The sequence below is a fragment of the Notamacropus eugenii genome, chromosome 5 (genome assembly GCF_028372415.1).
Source record: "Notamacropus eugenii isolate mMacEug1 chromosome 5, mMacEug1.pri_v2, whole genome shotgun sequence".
Lineage (NCBI taxonomy): Eukaryota > Metazoa > Chordata > Mammalia > Diprotodontia > Macropodidae > Notamacropus > Notamacropus eugenii.
Window position 1 is genome coordinate 78,187,690 of NC_092876.1, and position 25,697 is coordinate 78,213,386.

At 50.7% G+C, this 25,697-nt stretch overlaps 1 protein-coding gene and 1 long non-coding RNA gene across 6 annotated transcripts in view; one reads left to right on the top strand and one right to left on the bottom strand.

Annotated features, from left to right (window-relative positions):
• Positions 1-25,697, top strand: part of COL16A1 (collagen type XVI alpha 1 chain) — a 74,107-nt gene that overhangs the window by 2,612 nt on the left and 45,798 nt on the right. For 3 of the 4 annotated variants that reach the window (XM_072609888.1, XM_072609889.1, XM_072609891.1), the window contains exons 4-31: positions 510-633; positions 3,863-4,129; positions 4,268-4,348; positions 4,538-4,663; positions 7,370-7,423; positions 7,997-8,035; positions 9,019-9,054; positions 10,782-10,808; positions 11,452-11,514; positions 12,214-12,255; positions 12,391-12,435; positions 12,577-12,612; positions 13,311-13,373; positions 13,494-13,538; positions 13,730-13,825; positions 14,340-14,378; positions 16,412-16,456; positions 16,602-16,637; positions 16,863-16,973; positions 18,445-18,483; positions 18,842-18,877; positions 22,233-22,325; positions 22,661-22,705; positions 22,850-22,885; positions 23,132-23,176; positions 23,894-24,010; positions 24,196-24,231; positions 24,774-24,881. In XM_072609888.1, the coding sequence (XP_072465989.1) occupies positions 510-633; positions 3,863-4,129; positions 4,268-4,348; positions 4,538-4,663; positions 7,370-7,423; positions 7,997-8,035; positions 9,019-9,054; positions 10,782-10,808; positions 11,452-11,514; positions 12,214-12,255; positions 12,391-12,435; positions 12,577-12,612; positions 13,311-13,373; positions 13,494-13,538; positions 13,730-13,825; positions 14,340-14,378; positions 16,412-16,456; positions 16,602-16,637; positions 16,863-16,973; positions 18,445-18,483; positions 18,842-18,877; positions 22,233-22,325; positions 22,661-22,705; positions 22,850-22,885; positions 23,132-23,176; positions 23,894-24,010; positions 24,196-24,231; positions 24,774-24,881 (1,930 nt within the window). The remainder of the gene's footprint in view (positions 1-509; positions 634-3,862; positions 4,130-4,267; positions 4,349-4,537; positions 4,664-7,369; positions 7,424-7,996; positions 8,036-9,018; positions 9,055-10,781; positions 10,809-11,451; positions 11,515-12,213; positions 12,256-12,390; positions 12,436-12,576; positions 12,613-13,310; positions 13,374-13,493; positions 13,539-13,729; positions 13,826-14,339; positions 14,379-16,411; positions 16,457-16,601; positions 16,638-16,862; positions 16,974-18,444; positions 18,484-18,841; positions 18,878-22,232; positions 22,326-22,660; positions 22,706-22,849; positions 22,886-23,131; positions 23,177-23,893; positions 24,011-24,195; positions 24,232-24,773; positions 24,882-25,697) is intronic. The other variant, XM_072609892.1, reaches the window with a different exon arrangement.
• Positions 91-5,869, bottom strand: LOC140504650 (uncharacterized). 2 transcript variants are annotated; one of them, XR_011967180.1, is made up of 4 exons: positions 5,629-5,869; positions 2,123-2,197; positions 1,046-1,162; positions 91-561 (listed from the first exon to the last, which is right to left on the bottom strand). It is a non-coding gene; the product is annotated as an uncharacterized lncRNA (long non-coding RNA). The 2 variants fall into 2 exon arrangements; XR_011967179.1 differs by having other exon boundaries at positions 91-564.

Sequence of the window (25,697 nt, forward strand, 5' to 3'; positions counted from 1 at the left end):
TACCTCTGGAGGTCTTTTCACCATTCCCTTGCCTGTGAGTCTAGTTTGCCACTGTCCCAGCCCCATGCTGATCGGCATATACTTCAGTAGCCAGGAGCAGGATGAGTTTTATGAGAGCAGATCCACATGCTGCCCAATAAGGGCAATCCTATATATTTATCCCCAGAACATGGGCCAGGGCCTGGGCAAGCAGGAATTGGGGTAGAATTAGGGGGGAAAAAGGAGCCTGGATACTATACTAGCAACAGGAAGGAGCTCATGCTTGACTGGCAGTGGAGGAATCAGCCCTAGGTTGACACTAAGGAATGTGGGCATCTTCCTGGCACTTTGCTGAGTTGGCATTATCCCGATACCAAAGGAAAGAGTAGGTATCTGGACAGCAATAGAGTAAGTGAAAATAGTAGGGGTAAGAGGTGGTGTTGTGTGGACTCTGGGAGGAAGCTGAGACCAGCAGACTGGGCTTCTGAAGATGGCGGGACTCAACTGTCCTTTCTTCCTCCTCCTTCCAGCCAGGTGTTCCCCAGGGGTCTCCCTGACCAGTTTGCAATAGTACTGACCATTCTGCTGAAGAAACAGACAAGCAAAGATACCTGGTATTTACTGCAAGTGACTGATAAGGATGGGTACCCACAGGTGAGCCTCAGCTTCCTGCTTCCCTCCTAAGCCTGCCTCCACTTCCCCTGACCTCCTCCCCTTTTCTCCCCACCTCTTTGGTCCTTCTACTCACTTATCTTTCCCTCCAGCCTCTTTTTCTCCCACTAAGATGATTCTGCCCTAATCCATCTTCTCCCCACCCCTTCCTACATCCTTCCACTCCCCTGCCCCTATCCTCATTTTGTCTTCTGCCCCTCTCCCCACCCTGGGTCCTCCTCACCCCCCACTAGTCTTCCTACCTGCTACCCCTGGTCTCCTGTCCTAAGCCCTGATGGATCATCCTTTGATCCATCTACCTTCACCCCTCAGTCTCCTCTCCACCCAGCCCTGGGAAGATCCTTGGGATGCAAAGTCTGAGAACTCAATTTTTAATCCCAGAACTGCTACTTACTCTATGGGCAACTTAAGACAAGTCACTGCTCCTCTGGGGACCTCAGTTTCCCCATGAATAGACTACTAAAAGGAAGGCTCCCGATTTTCTTTGTGTCATGGAAATCCCTTTGGTAATCTGGGGAAGTGTATGGATACATTCTCAGAATAATGTTTTTAAATGCATAAGATTACAAGAGAAACCAATTCTATCACAATCATTACCAAAACATTAAAAATTCAAGTTTGTGACCCCCAGGTGAAGAGTCCTCCCAGAATCATGATTTCTGAGGTCCCTCCATCTCTAAAACTGTGATTTTAGGTAGATTTTCCATCTCCTTCTCCCTCTCTTTATCATCCCTGCACTGCCCTGGGGCATCATTTTCAGTTTATGTCCATACACAACCCAAGACCTTGCCTTCCCTTGCCCTGTCCACCTGTCTACCCTGCTCCCCACCTCACTATTTAACTACCTTCTCCTCCTTGCCTCTTTTCCACTCCTCTCAGAAGTTTTCCAACCCTCATCCTTTCTCATTACCCTGTCCTGGCCACTCAGAGCCCTGGGAGGGGAACCTCAGAATAACCCTGACCAACAGGGCAACCAGCTCCCTTCTTATGGGCCATCATGGACCCCCCTACTGGAATGTAGAGCCTGGGGGGAAGGAGGTGCAATGTGCAGAAAAATCTTTCCCCTAGGCTGATTTCTGACACCCAGTGATACCCACTCCTCTGAGAAGACCCAAGGGGCATTCACCCCTACGACTTTCATGTTTCATTCTTTTTTTATACTTTCCACCCCAACCCAGGCCCTGAGCCATCTGACCTTCCCATCCTCTAAATCTTTCTGGCTCCTAGGGCTCAGAGGCCAATAGGATTTTGATCAATAATCATCTCCCCGATTCTACAAGTCACTGTAACAAACAGACCCAGTTGGATCTCTGCTTCACCTATAACCCTCCTCCCCATAAGGACTGAAATTGTTAAAGCTAGATGGAAACCTTAGGGACCACCAGGTCTAATCCTCTCATTGACACAGGGGAAGGGAAAGGACTTGGCCAGGGTCACACAGAGGTTTAGTGGCAGATCTCCCTTCACTGACCTGTTAGCGCAGCCCTCCTGTGACAGAGGAGGCAGCTGATCTCTCCACCCATTGCCGGCCTTCTGTGTGCCTCTCCTTATGAGGTTTATTTGCAAGGACAAAGAGAACATACAAATGCAGAAATGGGGCACCAGGGGAAGGAAGGCCATCAGTGGTATAAATAACAAAAAACTCCCCAGTCCCAGGCTGGTAAAGATGGCACTTAACTCCCTAACCAACCCAGAGCCCTCCCTTCTCTCACAGTCCCCAAAGCGTCCTCCACTCGAAACAGCCTCTGATTGGCTGCCAGGTCCCACCAGTCCACGCTCATTGGTTGAGTCTACAGGGCTGGGCCAACCAGGAAACTTCATTATAGTTGGGTAGGAATGTGAGTGATGTGTCATCACTGGCGGTGGGTAGTGAAAAGGGGGAAGGAAATAGGACAAACAGACCGGAGAATCGTCTGAGAGAGCCCCCACTTTACGGCAGAACCCAGGCCTAGAGAGGGGAAAGGACTTGATACAGCGTTACTAAGTAGCAGGGTTCCAATCAGAATGTGGCTACAAATCTAATACTGTTTTTTGGTATAACAAACCGCCTCCTAGAAGTCAAGAGATGGGAGGCAGCGTGGCATAAAGATTGAGAGAGTGGCTTCAGGAAGACCTGGGCTCAGATCCTGCCTCTGACATTTACCTGCTGGGTGACTCTAGGAGCAGTGCCCCAGGCAATTTTCTAAAATTATAATTGTAGGGTGGCTGTTGAGCTGCATCAGTAATTTATGAAGTCCCAAATCCAGCCCCCAGCCCCACACCCATCTCTACCTCCACACCCCACAGGAAAAACGATTCAACAGAACCAACTTTGAGGCTTGATACTTCACAGCTGTGTGACCTTGGTCAAGTCACTCAACTTCTTTTTTGCCTCAGTTTTTTCAGCTACTTGTAAAATGGGGGTAATGGCAGCACCTATTTCCCTCTGTTGTTGTGAAGATCAAATGAGATATTTGTAAAGCTCTTAGTGCAGTGCCTGGCACACAGTAAGAGTTTAGTAAAGCTTGTTTCCTTTTTTCTGTAGAAATGGGAATTTTTATTATTAATTATTGTTAATCATTCTTATTGTCATTGGCTAGAATTACATATTTCTCCCCTCTCTGTCCAAAGAGGCAGGTAGGACAAAGAATAATTGTACACGGGCTTTTCATCACTTGGAAAAACAGGGTATTTGACTTGCATTCACATGCAGGTCAGGTTATCCTCAAAGATGGTAGGGAGACTGGAGACCATTCCTTCCTTATGAACACTCTTCTCATAGGATTAAGAATGTGAGGCCAAGGGAAGAAAAGATTGGGAGCAAGGGAGGAGGGAGGCTGGGAACGTGCTAACAGCCTTCAATTATGCAAAGGGCTGCCATGTGAAAGATGGAATAAACTTCCCCAGAACTGGAGAAAATGGGGAGAAATCACAGAGAAATAGATCTAGATGGGATGTCTGGAAAGACTTCCTAATAATGAGCGCTGTCCTAAAGTAGAAGGGGCTGCTCAGGGAGATAATGAGCGCCCCATCACTTGAGATCTTAAGCGTTCGTTGGATATGTCAGTCTTAGTTGGGCTAGGTCCCTTCTAAGATCCCTCTTCACTCTGAGAGTCTGCGATGCTATGAATTTCCATTCCTTCTCAGAGCCTCACTTTCCTCGTGGAGCATTAGGATCTGTGGGGTCCCCTCTAGCTCCCAGTCCCGTGATTCTATCATCTTGCCTCCTCAGATCTCCTTGGAGGTCAACGCTCATGACAAGAACATGGAGTTCCGGGCCCGTGGCTTAGACGGCGATTTTGTGTCCTGCATCTTCCCCGTGGCCCAGATCTTTGACCTGCACTGGCACAAGTTGGTGCTGAGTGTGACTGGGCGTGTGGTCTCAGTCCACGTGGACTGCGCCTCTGTCTCCTCCCAACCCTTGGGTCCCCGGCATGCCGTGCTTCCTGAGGGCCACGTCCTCCTGGGTGTGGATGCTGAGCAAGCCAAGCCAGTCTTTGTAAGTGTCCTGGGGCAGGGGCCCTGGAGAAGTAGCTGGCACTGCCCACCAGCATGGTGTCTTGTTCCTGGAGGTTTCCCCTGGGGTGGTTCCACTTTGTTTCCTATGCCCTTCTTATCTTTATCTTCCCCTCCGCAGTTTGATTTACAGCAGGCCCACCTCTACTGTGATCCTGCCCTGGTGATGGAGGAAGGGTGCTGTGAGGTCTCTCCAGCTGGAGTGAGCATGGGAACCTGGGGGGCACAGGGTGGTTCACTGAAATGAGTGCCAGTCCCCTTCAGCATTTGGGGCAGCCACAGCATAGACAGGGCAGGAAAGCTAGTGCCAGATGGGTGGGAGGAGAGGCAGGGAAAGAGAAGAGATCAGGTGTCTTGAGTGCCCGTTTCTTCTTCTTAACTTGCCAAGCAGTGCCCTCAAGAGGCCTCCAAGACCCGACGGGACACCCAGAACAACGAGCTCATAGAGATCAGTCCACAGGCTGAAGGCAAGGTTTACACTCGATGCTTCTGTCTGGAGGAGCCACAGGGCAGCAAGGTGAACTTCTAGCCCCATCCCTGACTTCTCTTTATGTTCCATTTCTGCCAGAGGCAACCCCCAAAAATGAGTAGGATTGAGCTGGTAGGTATGCTTGAGTTGTGAATCTGAGATGAGGGACCCCAAACAGGAGAGAGAGGTGAAGCCGTAGGGCCAGTGGGGTAGGGGACCCCATGGGCACGAGAGTTGGTTTCTCCTCTGAGAGTGGGTTATCAGGAGCTGTGCTCATTTTTCATCTAGCCAGCCAGCCATCTATCCATTCATCTATCCTTCTGTCCATCCATCCATCCATCTATCTGTTCATCTATCCATCCATCCATCCATTCTAATGTTCCATAAGCATCTCCTATCTAAGAAGCCCTGTTCTCAGCATTAGACTTTCTATCTTTGGATTCCTGATATCTTAGCAAGATGCAAAATTCACCTAAGACACAATGCCTTCTATCATGGAACTCATGCTCTAGTACAGGTAAGACACTAACAGAGAGTATACGCAGTGTCATACAATCAGTACATTAGAAACATGCAAAGTGCTGGAGGGAGGAGGGAGGGGAGGGAAACCTAACCTAATTACAAGGTGGGGAGAGCAGCCCTTTACCAGCTTTTTGGGGAGACTTCTTGGAGGAGGAAGCATTTGAGAAGAGCTTAAAGAGTAGGTAAGAATTTGCCAAGCAAAAAGGAAGGAGGACATTTCACATATTGTGAACAAGGTGAACCAAGGAGTAGAGGTGGGACGCTGCTAGGGTGAGTTCTGAAAGCAAAGATGAGTTCTGCTTGGTTCCAATCCTCAGGGTCTCTGTGGCCATAACATCTCCAACTCCAACCCCCTCCTCGATGTGAGTGATCTGGCGTGGGCTGGGGGATGGATGGGGCTTGCCTCCAAAATAGGAAGAAGGGGGGACTGCAACAAGTTGATCTATGCACCCCCTCCCTTGGGAAGGCAGACAGCTAGGGACTACACTCACCTGATTTGCCTCTGCACCCTCCTTTTCCTCTCCCTTTCCCCAGCAAGCCTTTTCCTATGCCTCCAATAACTTAGGATCTTGTCAGTTCTTGCAGCCCCATGGGGAGCAGGGTGGTGGTAAGCTGTACCCCCTGGGTTTGCCAAGCTGCTTGAACCCCATGAGTCCTTGCCTGTAGGCAAAGAAAGGGACTGCCCATCTGTCTCAGTGACTTCACAAATACCCTGCTGATACCTCCCAGAGCCCAGCTGGGGATGCGTGTGTGTGTATATGTGTGTGTGTAAGGTGGTGGGGTCCTATCTCTAACAAACACTCATTCATGAAGTATCAGGAGGACCCATTTCTTCCCAAAGCCCCCAATTATGAGCCCTAGTGGACTTGCTTGTCTAACCTAGGAAAAACATCAGGTTGACCTCCACATGGTCACTGATTTGGGGTCTGCAGAACTCGTGTTGAATCCCAGAACCAGCACTTACAGCCTGTAGAACCACTGGCAAGTCCCTTCCCCTTTCCGTGTGTGCCCCCCCCCCCCCAAGCTCCTAGAGGTTTGGGTTTGATTTTCCTGGTATATTCCATCTATGACATGCTATGTTCTATGCTCCCCTCCAGGTCTCATGTTGTGTTCTCCTGCTCTGAGACTGTTCTAAGCTCTTCCTCAGCTCTGACATTTGATGTGCTTAAGTCCTTACCCTGCTCTGACAGTCTATGTTCCTTTGATTTCCTGCCCAAGTAATGCTAGGACATGTGTGTCCCCATCCCATGGGTGGGACCTGGGGGGGAGTGGTACTTGGGAATTGAAGCAGGAAGTGCCTCCCCTTATGCTCTGTCCTGGGCCTCATCAAACTCCAAGCCTCCTCCACCCCAACAGCATTGATCAGAACGATCCAGGGACCAAAGAGGTTGGGGGAAGGCCCATGCCCCCCTCACCCACCTTGGGCAGACAGCCCAGGCTCTGGCTCTGGAGAACACATGGCTCCATTCATTAGCTGGCTCAGTTTTTCCAGCATCCTAGGGGCAAAGGGAGGGATTTGGGGAGGGAGAGGAAAGAGTGGGGGGAATAGAGGAAGGTGAATTAGGAATGCAAAAACGGGAGAGGGGCCACAGGGAGTGCAATTGGGAAGGAGAGGCAAAAGGGGGAGAGGGCCAGGTTATTCATATGGCCTGAGAGTGGGGGATAGGGAAAGGAGAAAGAGCCGTTCTTTAGGGATAGAGGCTCTGAGTGGGAGCAGGAACACCCAGCAGCAGTCATAATTCTGCCTCCTGATAAACTGCCCCCTCCCACATTCCTGGCACCTCTCTGAGGGGCTCACTTCAGTGTTAAAGTCCTCCACTTCTAGGGGAAAGCTAAGACAGCCCTAGTAGATCTAATCAAGTCTCAGAGGGACATGAGCCTCCAGGGCCCAACCATGTGTCATCATGAAGAAGAGCCCTCCCTGAGATGGGAACCAGAGGGATGGCTCTGCCAGTAATTACCTGTGTGACTTTGGAAAAGACCCTTCCCCTCTCCAAACCTCAGTTTCCCAATCTGTCAAATGACAAGACGGACTACTCCAGGGGTGGGGAACCTGCAGCCTCGAAGCCACATGTGGCCTTTAGGTCTTTGGGTGTGGCCTTTTGACTGGGTCTGAGTTTTACAGAACATATCTGGGGGCCTCGAGGCCTCAGGTCCCCCACCCCTGGACTAGGCCTTCTCTTCCTATGGTCCTCTAGCCTCTTCCCTGAGCCCACTTGTCTCTCTGTCTAGGTGAATGCTCAGCTCTCAGGAAATGCTGGACCAAAGAAAGAGAAAGGAGACAAGGTAGGAGCTGAGCAGGTGAGGTAGGGCCCTTCAACCCACCCCCAGGCTTTTCCTCTGTACCCAGGACACCCCTTCCTTGCCTTCTCCCTGTCCCAATCCCCATAACCCCCCAGAGGTAACCCATCTTCTTATAGAGGGTGGGAGTAGTGTAGTGGCAAGAGTGAGATGTGGAGTTGAGATCTAAGGTTACCATTTACTAGCCATATGACTTTTAGCAAGTGCCTTCCTCTCTACAGGCCTCAGTTTCCTTATTTGTAAGATAAGGATGTTGGACTAGCTTGGCTCTGATATCTCATCCAGTTTGTCTCCTAAAAAAGCTCCAGGTTTCATGGGAGGAGGTGCCAGGTCTACAAAGGCAACACAGGGATGCCCACTGAGGTCCTTGTTATCACCAATGGTCCAAATAACTAAAACTGTGATGACCACACTGGCCTAGTTTGTGATGTTGGGGTCCCCTGAACCCCAAGTTTTAGTTAAGCTAGATCACCGTGGGGCTGGAGATTTCCTATTTTCTGTTCCTCCACCTCCCTTTCCCCTCCATCTTCACTTCCATTTTCCTCTCCTTCCCTCTAGGACTCCTCCTGGTTAGAGAAGACCATGCCAGGGGATGAGGTAAGGCTGCCTGGGGAGGACAAAGAGAGGCCTATTGTGAAAGCAAACTGAACCAGCCCCTGAAATAAGCCTTTAAGGATGCTTGAGGGAAGTGAAAGGGGAGTGGGGGCAGCCGGATGCCTGCCCGTCTCCCTGCATTCCTGGAGAGACCCTGGGCACTCTGCCCTATTGCACAGGGATTATTGGCTTAGCCTGGGGCCTGTGGAGAAGTTACCACCTTAGCTCTGAGATGGCCACTGTGGGAATAGCACAGAGTTCAGCTTCCGTAAGTTGGTCTGATAGACCTTTGTGAGCCTGCATGTGCAATGCCCACCCCAAGAGGAGAAATCCCAGCTTGGGGCTATTAGGGCCAAGGAGGATAGGTCATAAGTTCCCTTCCTTGGCGGTGCCAAGGCAGAAAGAGTACTAAGTTAGGAGTCTGGAGATCTGGGTTCAAATCCTGCCTCCACTATGTACTAGCTAAGTGACCTTGGGAAAATCATGTAATTGCTCTATGCCTCACTTTCCCCATATGTAAAATGAGTGAATTGGCATATGATATGCAGAGATTCTTTTAGCTCTAAATTCTATGATCCTATAATCTTGGGCAAGTCCTTTCTCCTACCTGGGCCTCAGTTTCCTCATCTAGAAAATGAGGAGGTTGGACTAGACAGTTTCTGAGATCCGTCCATCTTTACACCCTATGCCCTACCCTGGAGCAAGGCATATTGTAGATGCTAACTGAGCAATGCATGTGTGTATGCTTAGGGCTTCTAGGGATCCCTTGCCTCCCAGCATGCTACATGAGCTTAGGATTTTCTATAATAAAGGAATTCACATAGGTGGGAGAGGCCAGCTTCTCAGCCCAGCTTAGGAGTGCCAAGACAGTTGCTCCCAAGAAGCTGTTGAATGCTCAGGACATTGCGAGTTGTGGGGCTGGGGGAGGGTAGTCATGTGGGATCCCGAAGACTGACTTGACTGCTGATTAGGCTTTCTTCCTCTAGTGCCCACCGTGTGCCAGCCATGCCATGGAGAACAACGTGAGTGATCCCACAGAGGTCAGGGTACTGAGTGGGAGGGAAGGGTCCCAAAAGTATGTAGGGGAGAGAATAGAAGGATGGGAGGAACCCAGGGCCACCTCTGTGGGCTCTTTCTGGATGTGGGTCAACTGATAGGCTCCCTATTTGGGCAGGGCATCCTCCCTAGTCTTCATTCCCCTCACCTGTAGAATAGGGGGGATTAGATGGGCCTCTGAGCTCCCTTTCTAGTCCTTGGTCACTATTGGGACTCCTACTTCTTGGCTGAGAATGGGGCTGTCCATAGTTCGCTCTTCCTCCTTTGCTCCCTGGGGCTTAAATGCCCCAAACTTTGCTGTGTCCACCCCAGCCACAGCCAGATGGATACTCTTTTGTTAGATGTCATGTCTGGGGATCTTTTAGGGAGAGGAGCACCTGGGATGACTTCTTTGGTGCCCTTAACATTCCTCCTTAGAGAATAGGGCCAGAAATCAATGATGGGGGCTTGAATCTTGCTTCTGTGTCTGGCTTGCTGGGTAGCCAGGAAACCTGGAGAATTTATTCCCCAATCTGGTCTTCATCCTCATATGGAAAACAAGGGGCTTCAATCCTTGAAGTCTATTCTAGTTTTACATATTATGGACCTTGGCTAAAGATTAGTCCTCTTTCCAAATCACAGCTCTGAGCCGAGCCTGGGCAGTCACAGGTCCCTCTTGCTCTTAAGGGTCTGTTCTGGCCTTGGAGGGACAGGACCCAATGTGAAGGTCAGGGATCTTAGCCTCCCCTCCCCCAGTTAGTCCCTTGGGGTTTGAGGGGTATACAGCTGGTGTCCAACTGTGACCCTACCATGCCTACATGTGGTTGGGTACCCCCCATGCCACCAGCCTGACTCATCCTTCTCCCACGGTTCTGATGCACTCAGTTGGCCTGCCCAGAATGTCTCCCTGCTCTGCCTTGGCTAAAGGAGCCCACAGGCGGGAGGGCTGGACAGACCATCCCCATACCCACCCCAGCTAACCTCTCAGTGAGTATTCCCTTCTAGGCCTCCTCAGTCAAAATCTGGGCCATTCTTCTGCTCTGAATATTCCCTTTCCCCGCAGCTGTAGAGGGAGTTGGCTGGTCGAGTTGCCTGGGTTCCTATTTACCCCCAGACTCCTTCTGGAGCTCAGGGAGACTTGGCGTGGCTTCTAGCAGGATGTCAGAGGCGGGGAAGAACATTGAGAACAGTGTAGGCTAGGGTTTAGGGTTGGGAGACACGAGGAATGCCCCAGCTCCCCCTCCACCTATTTCCAACTTTCCATGACTCTCTGGCCCCCATGACTGCATTGTTCTATCCCTCCCCTGTTCGATCATCTTTCCCTACTGGATTCTCAATACCTTTCCCAGCCAAACCAGCCTGTAACATCTGGCAGGCCTATGGCTTCCAGATGTATGTAAAGTTGCTATGGAAACAGCAGGATTACCGTGGCAAATGAGCAGCTTGGGAAGGAAGGAAGAGATAAATTGGGGGGACAAAGACTAGGCCCATTCTCTACCTGGTGAAATAGCGTTCGGAACGGGGAAGAGGGCATCCAGAACCAGGTTGGTGGGGAGACCAATGGAAGGGGGAGGATGTCAGGGGTCAGTTTGTTTCCTTGTCTTACTGGGATGCCTTGGCAAAGTTGCTTGCCCTCTCTGAGCCTCAGAATTTCCCTCTGAATGTTTCCTTCCTTCCTTTGTCTCCCTGATAATCCAACTCTGTGTCTCCTCAGGTCACACTGGGTCCTCCCGGGCTCAAGGTGAGTCCTAAGTCCCAATGGACAGAGTCTTCCAGTGTTTTTCCTCCTGCCTTCCCCACCCCCCAAGCTGCTGTCCTCAGTCCTGCCTGATGATGGTTCTGTGTATGACCCTTTGTGTAACCATGCAGCTATGGATCCATGGAAATATGTGCATGTTCTCTGATGGGACACACACACACTCTGTGCATGATGGCATGTGTGTGCATCCAAGGGCATGTTCCCATGGGGGAACGTGACCATGACATGCGCACTGTGTCTATATGTGTGCACTGTGCAGTTTTGTGCATGCCTATATATGTGTATTTGCATGATGCCTAAACATGTATGTGTGTGGGATTGCAGGGAGACAGTCTACCTGTGACTTTATCATATTTGTCCCATATATGTCTCTTTATGCCCATCTGTCCCCCTCATGTCTGTGTGCTTAGAGGTATGGGGAGGGACCAGGGCAGGAAATAATTTCCCTGAGGTTGAATATGGCTGCCTAGAATTCCTAGGCATAAGTACCTATGGGTACCATGGGAATCAAGGTGGGAAAGGCTATGCCTGTGGGCCCCTTTGCATCCAGGTGAGAAGGGTTAGCCACCTCTCCTGGTTAGTTCTGGGCTAAGAGACTGAGTTCCACTCTGCTCTTTACCCACAGGGCGGGAAAGGTGAAAGAGGTCTACCTGGCTCTGAAGGACCCAAGGGAGAGAAAGGAGCTCGGGTAAGTAACCATCTTGTGCCTACTGTTTGTTCCCTTGACCCATGCCTACTGCTGGGGGAGGGGCTGACACCCCAAGGCTGTGCTCGCAATTGGATATGTGAGTGCTCCCCAAGGCAGTGGCGAGGAGGGGCCTCCTCCTATGTCCAAGGCAGCTGTCACTCCAGAAGCAGACATAGGCACATGGAAGCCTGGAGCTGCCAGTCCCAGGCTCCCTGCTCTGAGAAAGGGTATCCTCTAGATTCCCAGAATATATAGAACATCCCCCCATCTTCCAGGAAATAGAGTCCTTTTTCCCCAGCAATTCCCATTAAGTAGAATGGAGTAGGTAGGTGGCATCATGGCTAGAGTGCCAGGTCTGGAGTTAGGAAAACTCATTTTCCTGAGTTCAAATCTGGCCTCAGTCTTACTTAAATGTGTGACCCTGGGCAAGTCACTTCACCTTAGTTTCCTCATCTGGAAAATGAGCTAGAAAAGGAAATGGCCAACCCCGCCAGTATCTTTGCCAAGAAAACCCCAAATGGGGTCACGAAGAGTCAGACACAACTGAAAATGAATGAATAACTGAACCAGGAAGATGTCTAAGTTCCTACAAACTCCATTCCCACCTGTGGTTCCTTTTCTCCCAGATCTTAGTCTCTATTCCCCTCCGCCACGATTCTGGCCCCTGCCATCTTCTCCTGACCTCCCTCTTGCCCACAGGGTTCTGACTGTGTCCGTACCTCCCCGGATGCCCCTCTCAAGGTAAGGCTCAGTGGAATTGGAAGGCATTGGGGAGAGTCTTCAGCCATGCAGAGGAGGCCATCCAGGCTGGCCTAAGTAAGGTATATGTTTCCATGCCCCCTCCTCACCCATTCTCTCTCTCCCCCTACCTATCAGTGTGCTGAAGGTCCCAAAGGTGAAAAGGGAGATCGAGGAGACTCGGTGAGTAGGGCAGCCCCTTGGGCACAGTCAGGGAGGAAAGGAGGAGAAGGAGTCGGGGTGTGATAGCTGGAACTGGCATCACAGGCATAAGGGCTCACCTCTGGGACCTCACCTTCTTTCCTCCTCTTCTTCTTCTTCCAGGGTCCCACTGGAATTACTGGATCAACTGGGCAGAAAGTAAGCTTTCTTTACCTTCTCTATGGAATAGAAGACTTGAAATGAAGTCAGAGGAGCCCTAGGCAAGAGACCTCCAGTCTGGTCCTGGCTCTGACACTCTAACCTTGAACAAATTCCATCCCTTCTCTGGTCCTCGGTTTCCCTATCTGTAAAATGAGGGGACTGGACTTAATGATCTCTCTGATCCCAGGGATGACAGCCAGTTGCAGGGGGGCCTGAGTCCCAGAAGTCTCAAGCTGTCAGGGCCCCCAGGAGGTTTGGTCACCTATGTCCCTACTTCCCTGATGGTCCTTACCCCTGATCCTTCTGTTATAGTAAAAACTTCCATTAATGTACCATTTGGAGGTCTGCAAAATCTTTTTTTTTAAGAAATATTCTCACTTTTTACATATATTATCTTCAAGGCAAGGACTGGACTCGCAATTTAATCAATATATAGAATTCCCAGATGAGGAAGGTTCCACTACCAATGCTCTTTAGTCTCAGAGAGTTGCTTAGAGTTCTTAGAGGTTAAGTGACTTACCCAAGGTCACTTGAGCCAGTTTGTGTCACAGGTAGAACTGGAACCCAGGCCTTCCTAGCTCTAAGGCTGGTTCTCTGTCCATGATGATAGAGAACGCATCTTCTTTTAATCTTTGTGATGCAAGCTCTGAGTTCTAGGTCTACATCATGTGATGATGTTATATCTTCCTTTCTAGGGCCAGAAAGGAGAGAGAGGAGACACAGGCTTCAAGGGCTCAGTAGGGAAGCCTGGCCGAGATGTAAGGCACACAGGAAGTGGGGTGGGGGAGGGCACCTCTGCTGCTGGGGCTGCCTCTGGCATCAGGGCCCACGACTCAGGCTGGAGCCAGCCTCCCACTCCTGTCTCCCATGTTCTATAGGGCCGGCCTGGGGAGATCTGTGTCATTGGGCCCAAAGGCCAGAAGGTAAGGGGTCTGTGGGCTAGGGGCATGATGGGAAGGGTCCTCCTGCTGCCCATGTCTAGTAGAACAGAGGCAACTTGAAGGCAGGACACGTCTCACTTTTGTGCCTTACTTTTGTCCCCAGCAACCAGTGTAGGGCCTGGCATAATGTAGGCATTTAATAAATGCTTATTGATTGATTGTGTTTGTCCCAGGGTGACCCCGGCTTCATTGGACCGGAGGGACTGGCTGGAGAGCCAGGGCCCCCAGGACTCCCAGGCCCCCCTGGGATCGGACTGCCAGGAACACCTGTGAGTGCCCTCAAACCCTTCCCTCCACACATGGGGCAGTCCATGGCAAGGGTGCCTCATTGAACCCCATAAATGTGGTCTGTTCCCATGGCCCTATCCAGAGAGACCCCAAGAGTAAAGGACTGGGCCAGACAGGGAAGAGAAGGAGACATAACCTCAGGGACCCCCAATCTGAGGGGTAGACATAACCCTGATCTCAGGGGTCTTCAATTTGAGGAGACACCCCTTTGCCCCAGGGAGACCCCCAGTCTGAAGGGTAGACATGACTCTGCCCTCAGAGAATCCCAGTTCTGAGTGGGAGACACAGCTCTACCCTCAGGGCCTCCCATTCTGAGGGGTGGACATGACTGACCTCAGAGATTCCAATTCTGAGGGGGAGACACAGTTCTGCACTTAGGAGGCCTCCTGCCTGGGGGAGATACTGCAGCCCCCGCAGGAGGAGAGGTCCAAAGGTGAAGGGAGAAGGAGCTTTTGAAGAGAGGTTGCTGAGCTTGATTTCTGCCTCTACTTGCAGGGGGACCCTGGTGGCCCAGCTGGTCCAAAAGGAGACAAGGTAAACTTGCGGAGCTTTGGGCTAAGCCTGCCACAGTTGGATACAGGAGGGAAAGGGTTGAAGAGGTTTTATGGGAACCCCAGACAGGCTCTCAGCCACTGCCCCCAGCCCCTGTCTCCCTCTCAGGAAACAGGCCAAGCCTCAGCCAGACTCCAACTCAGGAGTCTGAAGATTAATCTGTAATAAGCTAGAGAAAATTGATTTTCCCCCCTTTCTTCTCCTCCCAGCTCCCGGTGTCTTTCAGCTACCCCAAGCCCCTGGCATCCTTCACAGTCACAAAGCTTTGCCCAGTACACATGGCACCGGGAGGGGGGCATGGCCCAGGGCCCAATATGGGTCAGGTTAGCCCAAACCAGCTCATTCTGGGCCCTGGCCCCAAGTTGCTTCTTGCGAGAATGAAGGCTCCCCCTTCTAGGTCTTTCCATCCAATTCGAGAGGGTGTCTGACCCTGTGACAAGTGGCTACCTATGGAGCTCCCCCAGAGCCTCTGATCCTGTTCCAAGAAGCACGGATAAGAGGGGAATTTGAGTTAGAGAGATGATGAGAGGTGTTGTTAGGATTAATAAGAACTGCCTTTCAGACAGACTGCTTTACCAACATTGTCTCATGTAAACATCACACAGTCTGACAGTGGGGCAGAGATTATTCTTCCCATTTTACAGATGTGGAAACTGAGGTCCAGGGAATGGAAGTGACCTTCTTACACACATCTCGTATGTGTCAGAGACTTCAGACCCATTGCTCTTTCAACTCTGACACAGGGATGGGGAGACCATGAGTCACGTCAATCAATCAATCAACGATCAGCATGAATTTACCAAATGCCAGACCCAGAGCTAAGCACTGGGGCCACAAAAGCAAAAATAGCTGACATTCGAATGTGTAAATGGGAACATACAGTAGAGAGAAGGTGACTCAGAGGGGATGAAACTAGTAGCTGGGAAAGGCTGGCCCTGGGAAGGAGGTAGCCAAGTCAGGGGCCCTGGAATCGAGTCCTGCCCTCCTATTCCCTAGCAGGGGATGAGAGTGCCCCACTTAAGAGGCAGGAAAACCTAACCTCACATCTTGCCTCAGTTAGCTGTGTGACCCTGGGCAAGTCACCTCTCCTCTGTGTTTGTTTCTTCTTCTGTAAAATGAGGAAATGGAACTCGATGGCCACTGAGGTCCATTCTGGCTCTACATCTATGATTCTCTGAACTATGTGATCCTAAGACTTTCCTTCACCAAGCCTTACTTTCCTTACCTGTAAAACAGGTGCAGTGCTGAATTACACTCTGAACCCCCCTGGGTTGTTGTGAGAAAAGAGTTGGGTTCATTTTAAAGGAGTAGAGAAATGAGACCTGTTGTTCACATTTTTGGTGGTCAGTGGTTTCAGTTGTGTCTGACTCGCCATGCTCCCATTTGGGGTTTTCTTAGCAAAGACTCTGGAGAGGTTTGCCATTTCCTTTTTCAGTTCATTTTACAGATGAGGAAACTGAGGCAAGCAGGGTTAAGTGAGTTACCCAGGGTCACACAGTTAGTAAATGTCTGAGGTTGAATTTGAACTCTAGCTGTCCTTGTTCATAAGAAGATATGTGTATGTGCATATATATGTATGTGTGTGCATGCATGTATGTATACATAATGTCCCTTGCCATAAATATTATATAATATCCCTCAGGCTGCAGCGGGGATTGAGGGGAGAGCTCCTAAGGGAGGGATGTTTGGTAAGGGAGCAGGGAGGAAGGGGCTGAGGAAGTGAACTCCCCTTGGTGCCATTGCGTCCAGGAGGACTTCCTGGAACAGGAGGTTCAGGTCCCTGGCAACTATATGGTACTGTGGAAAGAAACCTGGACTAGGAATCAGGAGGCCTGGATTTGGGGACTGGTTCTGCCCTTCCCTAGCCATGTATCCTTCAGTAAACCATTCACCCTCTCTGGACTTCAGTTTTCCCGTCTATGTATTGGGGAGGGTTAGACGTGATGATCAGTGGCTTTCCTTTCATATCCTTCTTGCACCATTAACCCTTTGCCTCTGGCTGTCCTTCTCTGCAGGGAAGTTCTGGATCTCCAGGGAAGGAAGGTCCAGGGGGAAAGCCTGTAAGTATTACCCAGAAGGGCTTGGAGGGTGAAGGGAGGCCAGCTCAACCTGGAGGTGTAGATCTACTTTTGTGGGCTTCTTTTCCAACCATATCCACCTCCCTCCCTATGGTCTGACGCTCATTGATGTTTCTTCTTCCAACAGGGGAAACCAGGGATACCAGGCCTGAAAGGAGAAAAGGTGAGGTCCAGATGGAAGGTCTCAGGGCTGAGGGTCTCCTTCGGTGCTGTCTGTCCACCCAGGGGCCAGGACTCCTGGGTTCTTACATGTCCCTTGGGGGAGTTGCCGAGCCTGGGCTTGATGGAGAAGAAGGCTGGGCAGGGTTGGTGACTACAGGCATTAAATAGGGCAGGTCTAGGGCTGGCCTGGGTCCAGATTCTCTTCACAGTTTCTTTCCTCCCACAGGGTGACCCCTGTGAAGTGTGTCCCACCCTACCCGAGGGACTCCAGAACTTCGTGGGACTTCCGGGAAAACCAGGCTCCAAGGGGGAGCCAGGAGAACCTGGCCTGCCCCAGGTGGGTTGGCAGTTTGGAGGCAGAGGAGAGAGCACACAGATATTCTTTGGTGTGACTATTTACAGAGTGGCCTTCGAAAGACAGCAGTTTTGCGTTTGGGTCAGAATGGATTTGGAGTAAGGTTTATCTAGGTATGGCCACTAGGGGGAGGAGATGACCCTCAGGATACTACGAGGGATTGAATTTGCTGAATGGTGAGGAAACAGCCCCTCCCCAGCCCCAATCCCTATCTTGTCCCTGGCCAGGACATGGTCATTGCTGCTATGGGGATGGGCAGAGGAAGAAGGGTACCCCAGAAGAGTAAATGAGAACAGTCTAAATTTCGCACCCTGGGACAAAGCTCTTGATGGCCTTTCCTGGTTACAGCTCTGGGTGGCTTAAAACGGTCACACACCTCCATTAGTCCCCAAGTCTATGACAATAGATTATGGTATAAACAAGTGGAAGCTCTGCTTCCATATTATTCCCCACGGATATGTCCACTGATCTCCATGCTCTCGTACTGTCTGTGGCTATAACCATAGATTAAAGTGGGCTAGTGGGACCACGTACTCTATTTATTCCATATGGGTACCCCTACTGATGTATGTATTAGGGTCTAGAAAGGCTATGTTCTCTCATTCTCCAAGACCAGTGATCTGGGGGTGCCACAACCTCTCCCTGAACAAAACCATAATGTGGGCAGTACAGCCCAGATGTCTCTTTATTCCTGGTGGGTAGCACCTCTATGAGGGATGATCTATGAAGGATGATCTCGCACTGTCCAAGGGAAAAATCATAGAATATCACGGAGCCATACACACTGGTTATTCCCCGTGGGCACCCCCACTAACTAGTGTATTAGGATGTGGTCTAGAAAGGCCATCTTCTCTGACTCTTCAAGACTTCCTACGTGCGGGAGGTGGGCTCAGAGGGTCCCTGTACTCCCCATTCGCAATGGCAGAGCTATAGACAAGATATGGGCTGTTAGGCACCTTTATTCCAAATGGGCAAGACCACTGCTGTGGAGGGGTGGGGTTTGAAAGGCCGCCTCTCATCATTCCCCATGGGCACAACCACAGATTATGAAGTAGGGCAAGACCAACGGTGGCTTTCCTAGGAGTTCCAACCACCTCCTCACCCCCTCCAGGGGCAGAACCATAGAGTACGGAGCAGGCTAGAGGGGCCAGATGTTCCTATTCCCCAGGGGGCGGGACCATAGAGTTGGCCCCCATCCTCCTGGAGTCTCCATAGCAACGACCCCGCCCTCCAGTGTCTCCGTGGCAACGGCCCCGGTACCAGGGAGGCGGAGGCTGCAGCCGTGCGGGCAAGATGCCTTTCGGGGGTGCCGGGGTGGAGCCGGCTCTCATCGTGAGCCGGGCAGACGGGCAGGGCGAGGCTGGCAAGGAGGGAGGGAGGGAGGAAAGGAGGCCGGGGTGATGGGAGGCCGTGAGGCCGCCCCCGCCTCACCCTAGCCCGGCCTCTCTTTCAGGACTACCTGGGCAGCGCTATGGGGCGGAAGGGCGAACGGGTAGGTATTGGGGGGCCCGGGGCAGGCAAGGCAGGACTCCGGCTTCTGTCCGTGTGGGAGCCTAGACCTGGGTTCAGATCCTACCTTGCCACTGTAACTGAGGGATTCAGGGAAGATCACTTTCGCCCCCCTTAACTCAGGCGTCAGTTTCCTCTTATAAGGGTGTTGAGCCAGCTGACCTCAAAGACCCAGTCTATGCTTTGAATAGCCCCAAATGGAGCTATTCTCTCTCCCTCCCACCGCAGTGCCAAGGGGGAGGTGTTGACAGAGACCCCCCTTTCTCCCACCTTGGCTAGGTTCTGGGGGTTCTGAACCTTGCCCCGTTCCCCAACCAAAGCCTCCTCTTGTCTCTGGGCAGGGAGAACCCGGCATCAGTGGAATGAAAGGTGAAAAGGTAAGTGGGACCTCCCACTCTTTTAATTCAGCACAGTGAAACAAGTGATCTCAGCACCTCCCATCTAAGTATCTGCAGATTTGAAAGTGCCCGCTATAAAGCCGGTCCCCTTCTGGCTCCAACCTCTTCAGTCCTCACTCCCCCTACTACAACAGCCACCCTTGCCTCCATGCTGTGCCCAGTCCATCTCCATGCCCATGCCTGCCATCCCATCTGTCTTAGAGAATCCCTAACTCCTCTAAAGGTTCAGCTCAGGTGCCCTGTTCTCCAGGAGACTTCCTGACCCCCATCCTCCCCTCCTTGTTGGTACTCTGCCCAACCCCACCCCCAGTTTCTCTGCATTTCCTTCCTTGTATGTTTTATTGACTACGTACACATTATCCTCCCCTTTCATATCCCTAGCATATCTTAGATTGTGTAGGAAGCTGGCCTCAAAGCCAGGAACACCTGTGTTCAGGTCTGGCCTCTGACACTGACCGACTGTGTGACCCTGGGCAAATTGCCCAGCCACTCTGTGCTTCCAACAACTTTCTCAGACTCTTAATTGCAAAAAAGGGGCTGAAGTCCTTATACCAGTAGAATCACAAGGCCAGCCTCTATCCTTGGCACTGTGACCGACATCTAGTAGGTGCTTTACTAAAGTGTTTGTTGGATGCCAGACCAAGGCAGCTGGTACTGTAGATACAGAGTTCTAGACTTAGGAAGACCTAAGTTCAAATTCTGCCTGTGTGCAGGTGACCTTGAGTAAGTCATTAAATAATCCTGAGCGTCTGACAACTAATTGCAAGGGCTTCTCTATGAAGGCTTAGGTTATATCATTGGGGTAGGGGGGGATTTGCACGTTGAGATTAATGAAATCACAGATAGTAGGAGCTTTGCCATTAGAAAGATAGATATGATATAGTTTCTGCACTGAAGATGCTTATGATAAAGTGTTACAAATAACTATGATACCAGGGAACAAGAGGTAGAGGCAGAGGAACTCTGGTAAGGGCAAAGGACTCTGGGAACTTTCTGGAGGGAGAAATCACTTTTTCTTGTGGGGTGGGGTCAAAAAAGAAAGTTGGGCAAGGCTCTATGGAGGAGTTGGCATCTGAATTGGACTATGAAGAAAGGAGGGAGCATCGACAGACTAAGATGGGGAAAGTTCAATTTAGCTGCATAGTCACAGAGCCAGGAGAGATGGGACATACATGAAAGTGGTTTGGTAAGGCTGGACCAGAGAGTATGGATGTGATACTGAGAAGTCTGGATGGGAGTGTTGTGAGCAGGGCATTAGGAAGTTCACCCAAGTCACTAGTGCAGAATGCATTAGAGATGTTGGCAGAAAGGCCAGCTGGGAGGCTACCACAGCTATCCAGGTGGGAAGGAATAAAGGCCACCAGAGGCCTTGTAAGTGGCAAGAAGACAACAGCCGGGAGGAATGTGGTGGCAGAATCAAGAGGCCTTGGCAACTGATTGACTGGGGGACAGTGGTGGAATGAGGAAGAAGGAAGAATCAGAGATGATGGACAGGGTCCTAAGTCCGGCTTATTGGAAGGATAGTGGTGCCATGTGCATAAAACAGGACAGCTAGGTGGTACAATTGATAGAGCCTGCAGTCAGAAAGACTCGTCTTTCTTAGTTCAAATCTGGCCTCAATGCTTACTGGCTGTGCAACCCTGGGCAAGTCACTTGTCTCTGTTTGCCTCAGTTTCCTCATCTGTAAAATGAGCTGGAGGAGAAGAAAATGGCAAACCACCCCAGGACCTCTGCCAAGAAAACCCCAACTGGGGTCACAGAGAGTCAGAAATGACTGAAAAGGTCTGAGTAATAATAACAAAGTGCGTAAATAAGGAAGCTGGGGATAGGAGGGAAGGTGACATGCTCTGTTATAGATTTGTTGAGTTTAGGATGCTGGTATGACATCAAGGAGGAGCTATCTTGTAGGCGTTTAGAGATGGGAAATTAGAGCTGGAGCCAGAGACAGAGAAATCAGGAGGCATTCCGCATGGAACTCATTGAAGCAATGGGAGTGGAGAAGACTGGTGGGGTGGTGGGGAGAGAGAAGAGAGATCAGAGCCTTGAGGAAAGGCAATGCAGGAGAGCCATGATCAATGTCGTGGAAGCCAAAGAGGGAAAGAGTATCAAAAAGGAAGGAATAATTCATAATATCAGCTGCTTCAGAAAGGTCAAAGAGAACCAAGATTGAGAAAAAGGTTAGTAGATGGGGTTAGTAGGTCATTGATGAGCTTAGAAAGAAGAGGATTAGTGGGGGCACAGGAGGATGAAGAAGTAGAAGTCGTGAACCTAGATAATATTTGGAAAGTCTGGAAATGAAGGAGGAATGGTCTCTATTGGAGTACCCCGTGGAAATAATAACTGTAAAGCGCTTAGCACGCAGTAAGCGCTTAATAAATGCTCATTTCCATCCCCTCCTCCCCTTTAGTCCTGTTTTGCTTAACATTTTTTAGTGATGTAGATCAGGGCATAGATGCCACACAGACCATGTTCACAGGTGACCAAATACTGGTAGGATCAACTAAGATGGTGGATGGCAATTCAGAGTCTAGAAGGATCCAGATGAGCCAGGACAATAAGCCAAATCTAATAATACGAAATTTTATCAGGATAAATGTAAAGTTCTACACTTGGGTTAAAAAATCAGTTCACTGATACTGGATAGGGAAGGCCTAGCTAGACAACAGTTCACATGCAAAAGGTCCAGACTGTCCTGAACAAACACCAGGCAAGTTGGGAATGAGACAAAGCAGCCGAAACAATGTTAACACAATCTTAGGTTAAATGAGAGGCTGATGGGAAGGACGTTGTCAAGTTGCAGCTCACCCTCCGACTGGCAGCCTGGCTTGGGGAGTGAAGTGGGCAATGCATCCCATGCCCTATACAAATCAACTGGAGAAACTGAGCATGTTTCTTCTAGAGAAGGACCTTATAGCTGTCTTCAGGTATCTGAAGACTACTGGAAAGAGGAGGGAATAGATTTATTAAACTTAGTTCCAGAGGACAGAACTGGGAGCTGGGGGTAGAAATGACAGAGGCAGATTTAGGTTTGGTGTAAGAAAGATCTTCCTACCAATCAGAGCAGTCCAAGAAGAGGAAGAAACTGCCCCCTGAGGCCAAGAGATGTCCATCATTGGAGTCTTTAAGGGAAGGTTGGATGACCTTTTAGTGGAGACATTGTAGTATGGATTCCTGCTCAGGCACCCATTAGCCTGGGTTCACCCTGGTATTCCCATCAGCTCTAAAATTCTGTAATTCTTCACAAGGATGATAGTTTAAGGAAGAGGCAGGGTCAAGGGAAGGACCCTGGGGAGGGTGGGGTGACTCTCTGTTTCCCTTGGGTTTTTTTTCCCAGGGGGAGCCATGTCTATCCTGCAGCCCAGGAGTAGATGGTCAGATGTTGGGGATCAAGAGAGACATGATCTTCCCAGGACTGCCTGGTCCCCCGGTGAGTGACCCTACCACCTCAGAGCCTGTGGAATTTCCCATTAATCCCAAAGTCTCGGGCTTGGTATCTGGGCAACCCTGGAATCCCATGATCTTAGACTCCTTCCCTCAGGCCCCCACTATGAGACTGTTTGGTCTTCATCCCAGCAGTACATCTGACTTAATATATGACTCTGGCTGAGTCAACCCAATCTTGGGCCCCAGTTTTCTCATCTGGCACATGAACATATATTCCCTTCAAGGAGTTGGGGTGACTGCCATTCCTCACTCCAAGGCCTGGGATGTTTCTAATGAGGGTGAGGAGCTTCCTAATTTCTTTCTTTGGCATATTTTCAGGGGAAAGCTGGGGCACCAGGCCCAATAGGAATTAAGGGAGAGAAGGTAAGTGCTCAGGAGAGTTTGGGGAGAGGCTGAAAGTATAATTTGGTATGGAGGGAGAGCTGAAGATGGCAGGTCATATATGATTAAACTAGGGAACTCAGAACCCTTGCCTCAGTCCCATTTTAACTCTGCTTTCCTTCTCAGGGTAATTTTGGTGACATGGGGCCAGTTGGCCAACCGGTGAGTGGGTCTCAACAGGCCGGGGAGGGATAGGCAGTGTTCTGGAGTCCAAAACCAGCTGCCTTCTCCTGGGGTGGAAGAGGGAAGATGGAGGAGGGAGAAGGTAAGGGCCAGAGGGAGAGAGAGAAGGAGGGAAAGAGAGCAGGAGGGCCTTGATACCCAATGGTACACTAGAGGGCCTGGTGTTTGGGGTCTGGGATGCCTGTTGGTACCTCTGTTGGTCTCTCACATTCTTAACTCTCATAGGGGACTCCTGGGACCATGGGACCAGCTGGCCTTAAAGGAGAGAAGGTGAGACTGGAAGTTACTGATGAGGGGGAGGGAGCCCAGGACAGTTCACACAGGAGCATCTGTGTATGGGACAAATGGTTATCTCTGTAACTTTGGGCAAGCCCCTTAGCCTTTCTGGGCCTCATTTTCCTCATCTGTAAAATTAGGGGGTTGGTCTCTAAGGTCCTTTCCAGTTCTATGTCCTATGACACCCCCCCACCCACCCAGGATCTTTCTCAGTAATCAGTTAATGTGACACAGTCTGGTGCTGGGCCTGCCATGCTGCCTTGGAGTCAGAAAGACTCAGGTCCTGATGCTGATTCGAATGCTTGGTAGGTATGGGACCTTGGACAATTTACCTACCCTCTCTTGACTCCCTTTTCTCCCTGTAAAATGGGGATAATAATAACTGTAGGCCCTACTTCACACACAGGCTTGTTGTGAGGCTCAGATGGGGTTTTAAATATATGACACATTATATATACATGTGTATGTGTGTGTATATATATATATATACATATATGGCTTTGCATATTTTAAAGTTTTATATACATTATGTATTATTATTATAGCCTTCCAAGTTCCAGATTCCAAACCCTAGGGTAAAGAGTTTGTCCTGTCTTATCCAGAGCATCTGTCCAGCCCATGCCAAGCTTGGGATGAAGAGTGACCTCTGGGAAGTGGGATTGGGCTGGAGTGGGCTTTGGGGGGGACTTAACTCTGTGCCTGTGCTGCCAGGGGGAGCCATGTGAGCAATGCCTTTCTGTGTCAGAGACATATCATGGGGCCCTTCCTGGCCCCCGCGGTGAGAGAGGGGAGCCAGGACAACCTGGCAGTGGCCAACCTGGGAAGCCGGTGAGTCTGTCCCCTCTGTCCCTGGGAGGGAGAGAGCTGGGCCACAGATGGGACCCCCCCCATCAGTGTTTCAGAGGACTTTGGAGCTTAGAGGTGCCAGGGAATAGTGACCCAGCAGGACACTCTGTGCCATTGGGGGACTAGCAGGGAGGACTAATGTCAGGCTCGCTCCTTTTCTTCTTTAGGGTAAAGCAGGGGAACCTGGATTGAAGGGGCAGAAGGTGAGAAGGGGGGCTTTGTGGGGGTGTTGGTTGCAGGGAGGGGCAGGGGAGAGTTTCTAGTGGGAGAGAGTTGGTGGAAGAAATGGTACTGGATTGGGAGTCAGAGGACATGGGTTCAAATCCTGGTTCTGATACTTATTACCACCACGCTTGGGGGGAAGCTCCTGCCCCAATCTGGGCTTTAGTTTCCTTATCTGTAAAATGAAGAATGCTCTTTCATTCATTCACTCACTCATTCATTTATTTATTTATGCATGCATTCATTCATTCTAAGGTCACTTCTAGCTCTAAATCCAATTATGCTAGGAAGTTGGGTTCCTACACACACACACACACACACACACACACAGCTTAGCACAGGAATCCACCTGTTTTTCACCTTCTCTGCCCTCCTCTGTCTCCCTGTTTCTGGCCCTTGAAGGTGCAAAGTTCAGCCCTACTCTCACCCCTGGAGGGGGACCTGCTCCCCCCACCAGGGAATGCTCTCAAGGCCACATGACTGCCTTCCCCTCCCTACTCCTCTCCACCCCAATCTTACACAGGGTGATGCAGGGAGCCCAGGAGACCCTGGGAAGCCAGGCATCGAGGGACAGCCAGGGCTATCAGGACAACCCGGGATCAGGGGTCGCCCAGGGCCCAAAGGAGAAAAAGTAAGTGCTGGACATCAATACCTTTGCCTCTCAGTGGCCCAACAGATGGGGAGGACTGGTCCTATCACCCGGGGCCTCTGTGGTGTGCCAGTTGCCTTCCTGGAGTGCATGCTTTGGGTCCAAGTGCCAGTCTCCCTCAGTAATGCCAATTATTCTATAACCAGGGGCTCTAAGAGAGTTCAGAGTCTAAGCAAAATCAAGAAGTAAATGAAATGAGACAGAGGGTCAGAATAGAAAGGCTGCTGGGCCTTGGGTTTTGCTCTCAGTGAGCTGCCAGAAACAGGAGTGGGAGGTAGGCACCACGGAGCCAGGAGGCCTGGGTAGGTAGGAGTCTCTGATGACTCCCCACTAGGCCAGTGTGTGGCTGGCCCCCAGCTTCAGCTTCCTTCTCTGCAAATCAATGGTGATGCTTAGACAGCCTGCTTCTCAGGGTGGGTGTGGGGAGAAGCCTGGGAAGCCACCAAGCACTGGAGGCCTGGGGATCATGCCTAGGAGTGACAGTATTGGGTACTGGTGAGAAGGGGAACAATTAATACAGGAGGGGAGCACTCACTGACTTTGGGGTGAGAGGATCTTGGCTCACACCTGGGTGGTGACCGTGGATCATCACCCAACATTCCTGAACCTGGGTTTCCTTATCTACAAAACCATGGAACTAGATGACAAAGGTGCTACTGTCCTCTTGAATGTGGGGAGGATCATCATAACTCTCCCAGGCCTGCTGGTACTACTATCACTGGGTGTGGGGTAGAGGGGCAGATGAGGCCCTCTGAGTCTGGACAGTGCCCCTTCTTGGATACCCAGCCACCTCTCTCT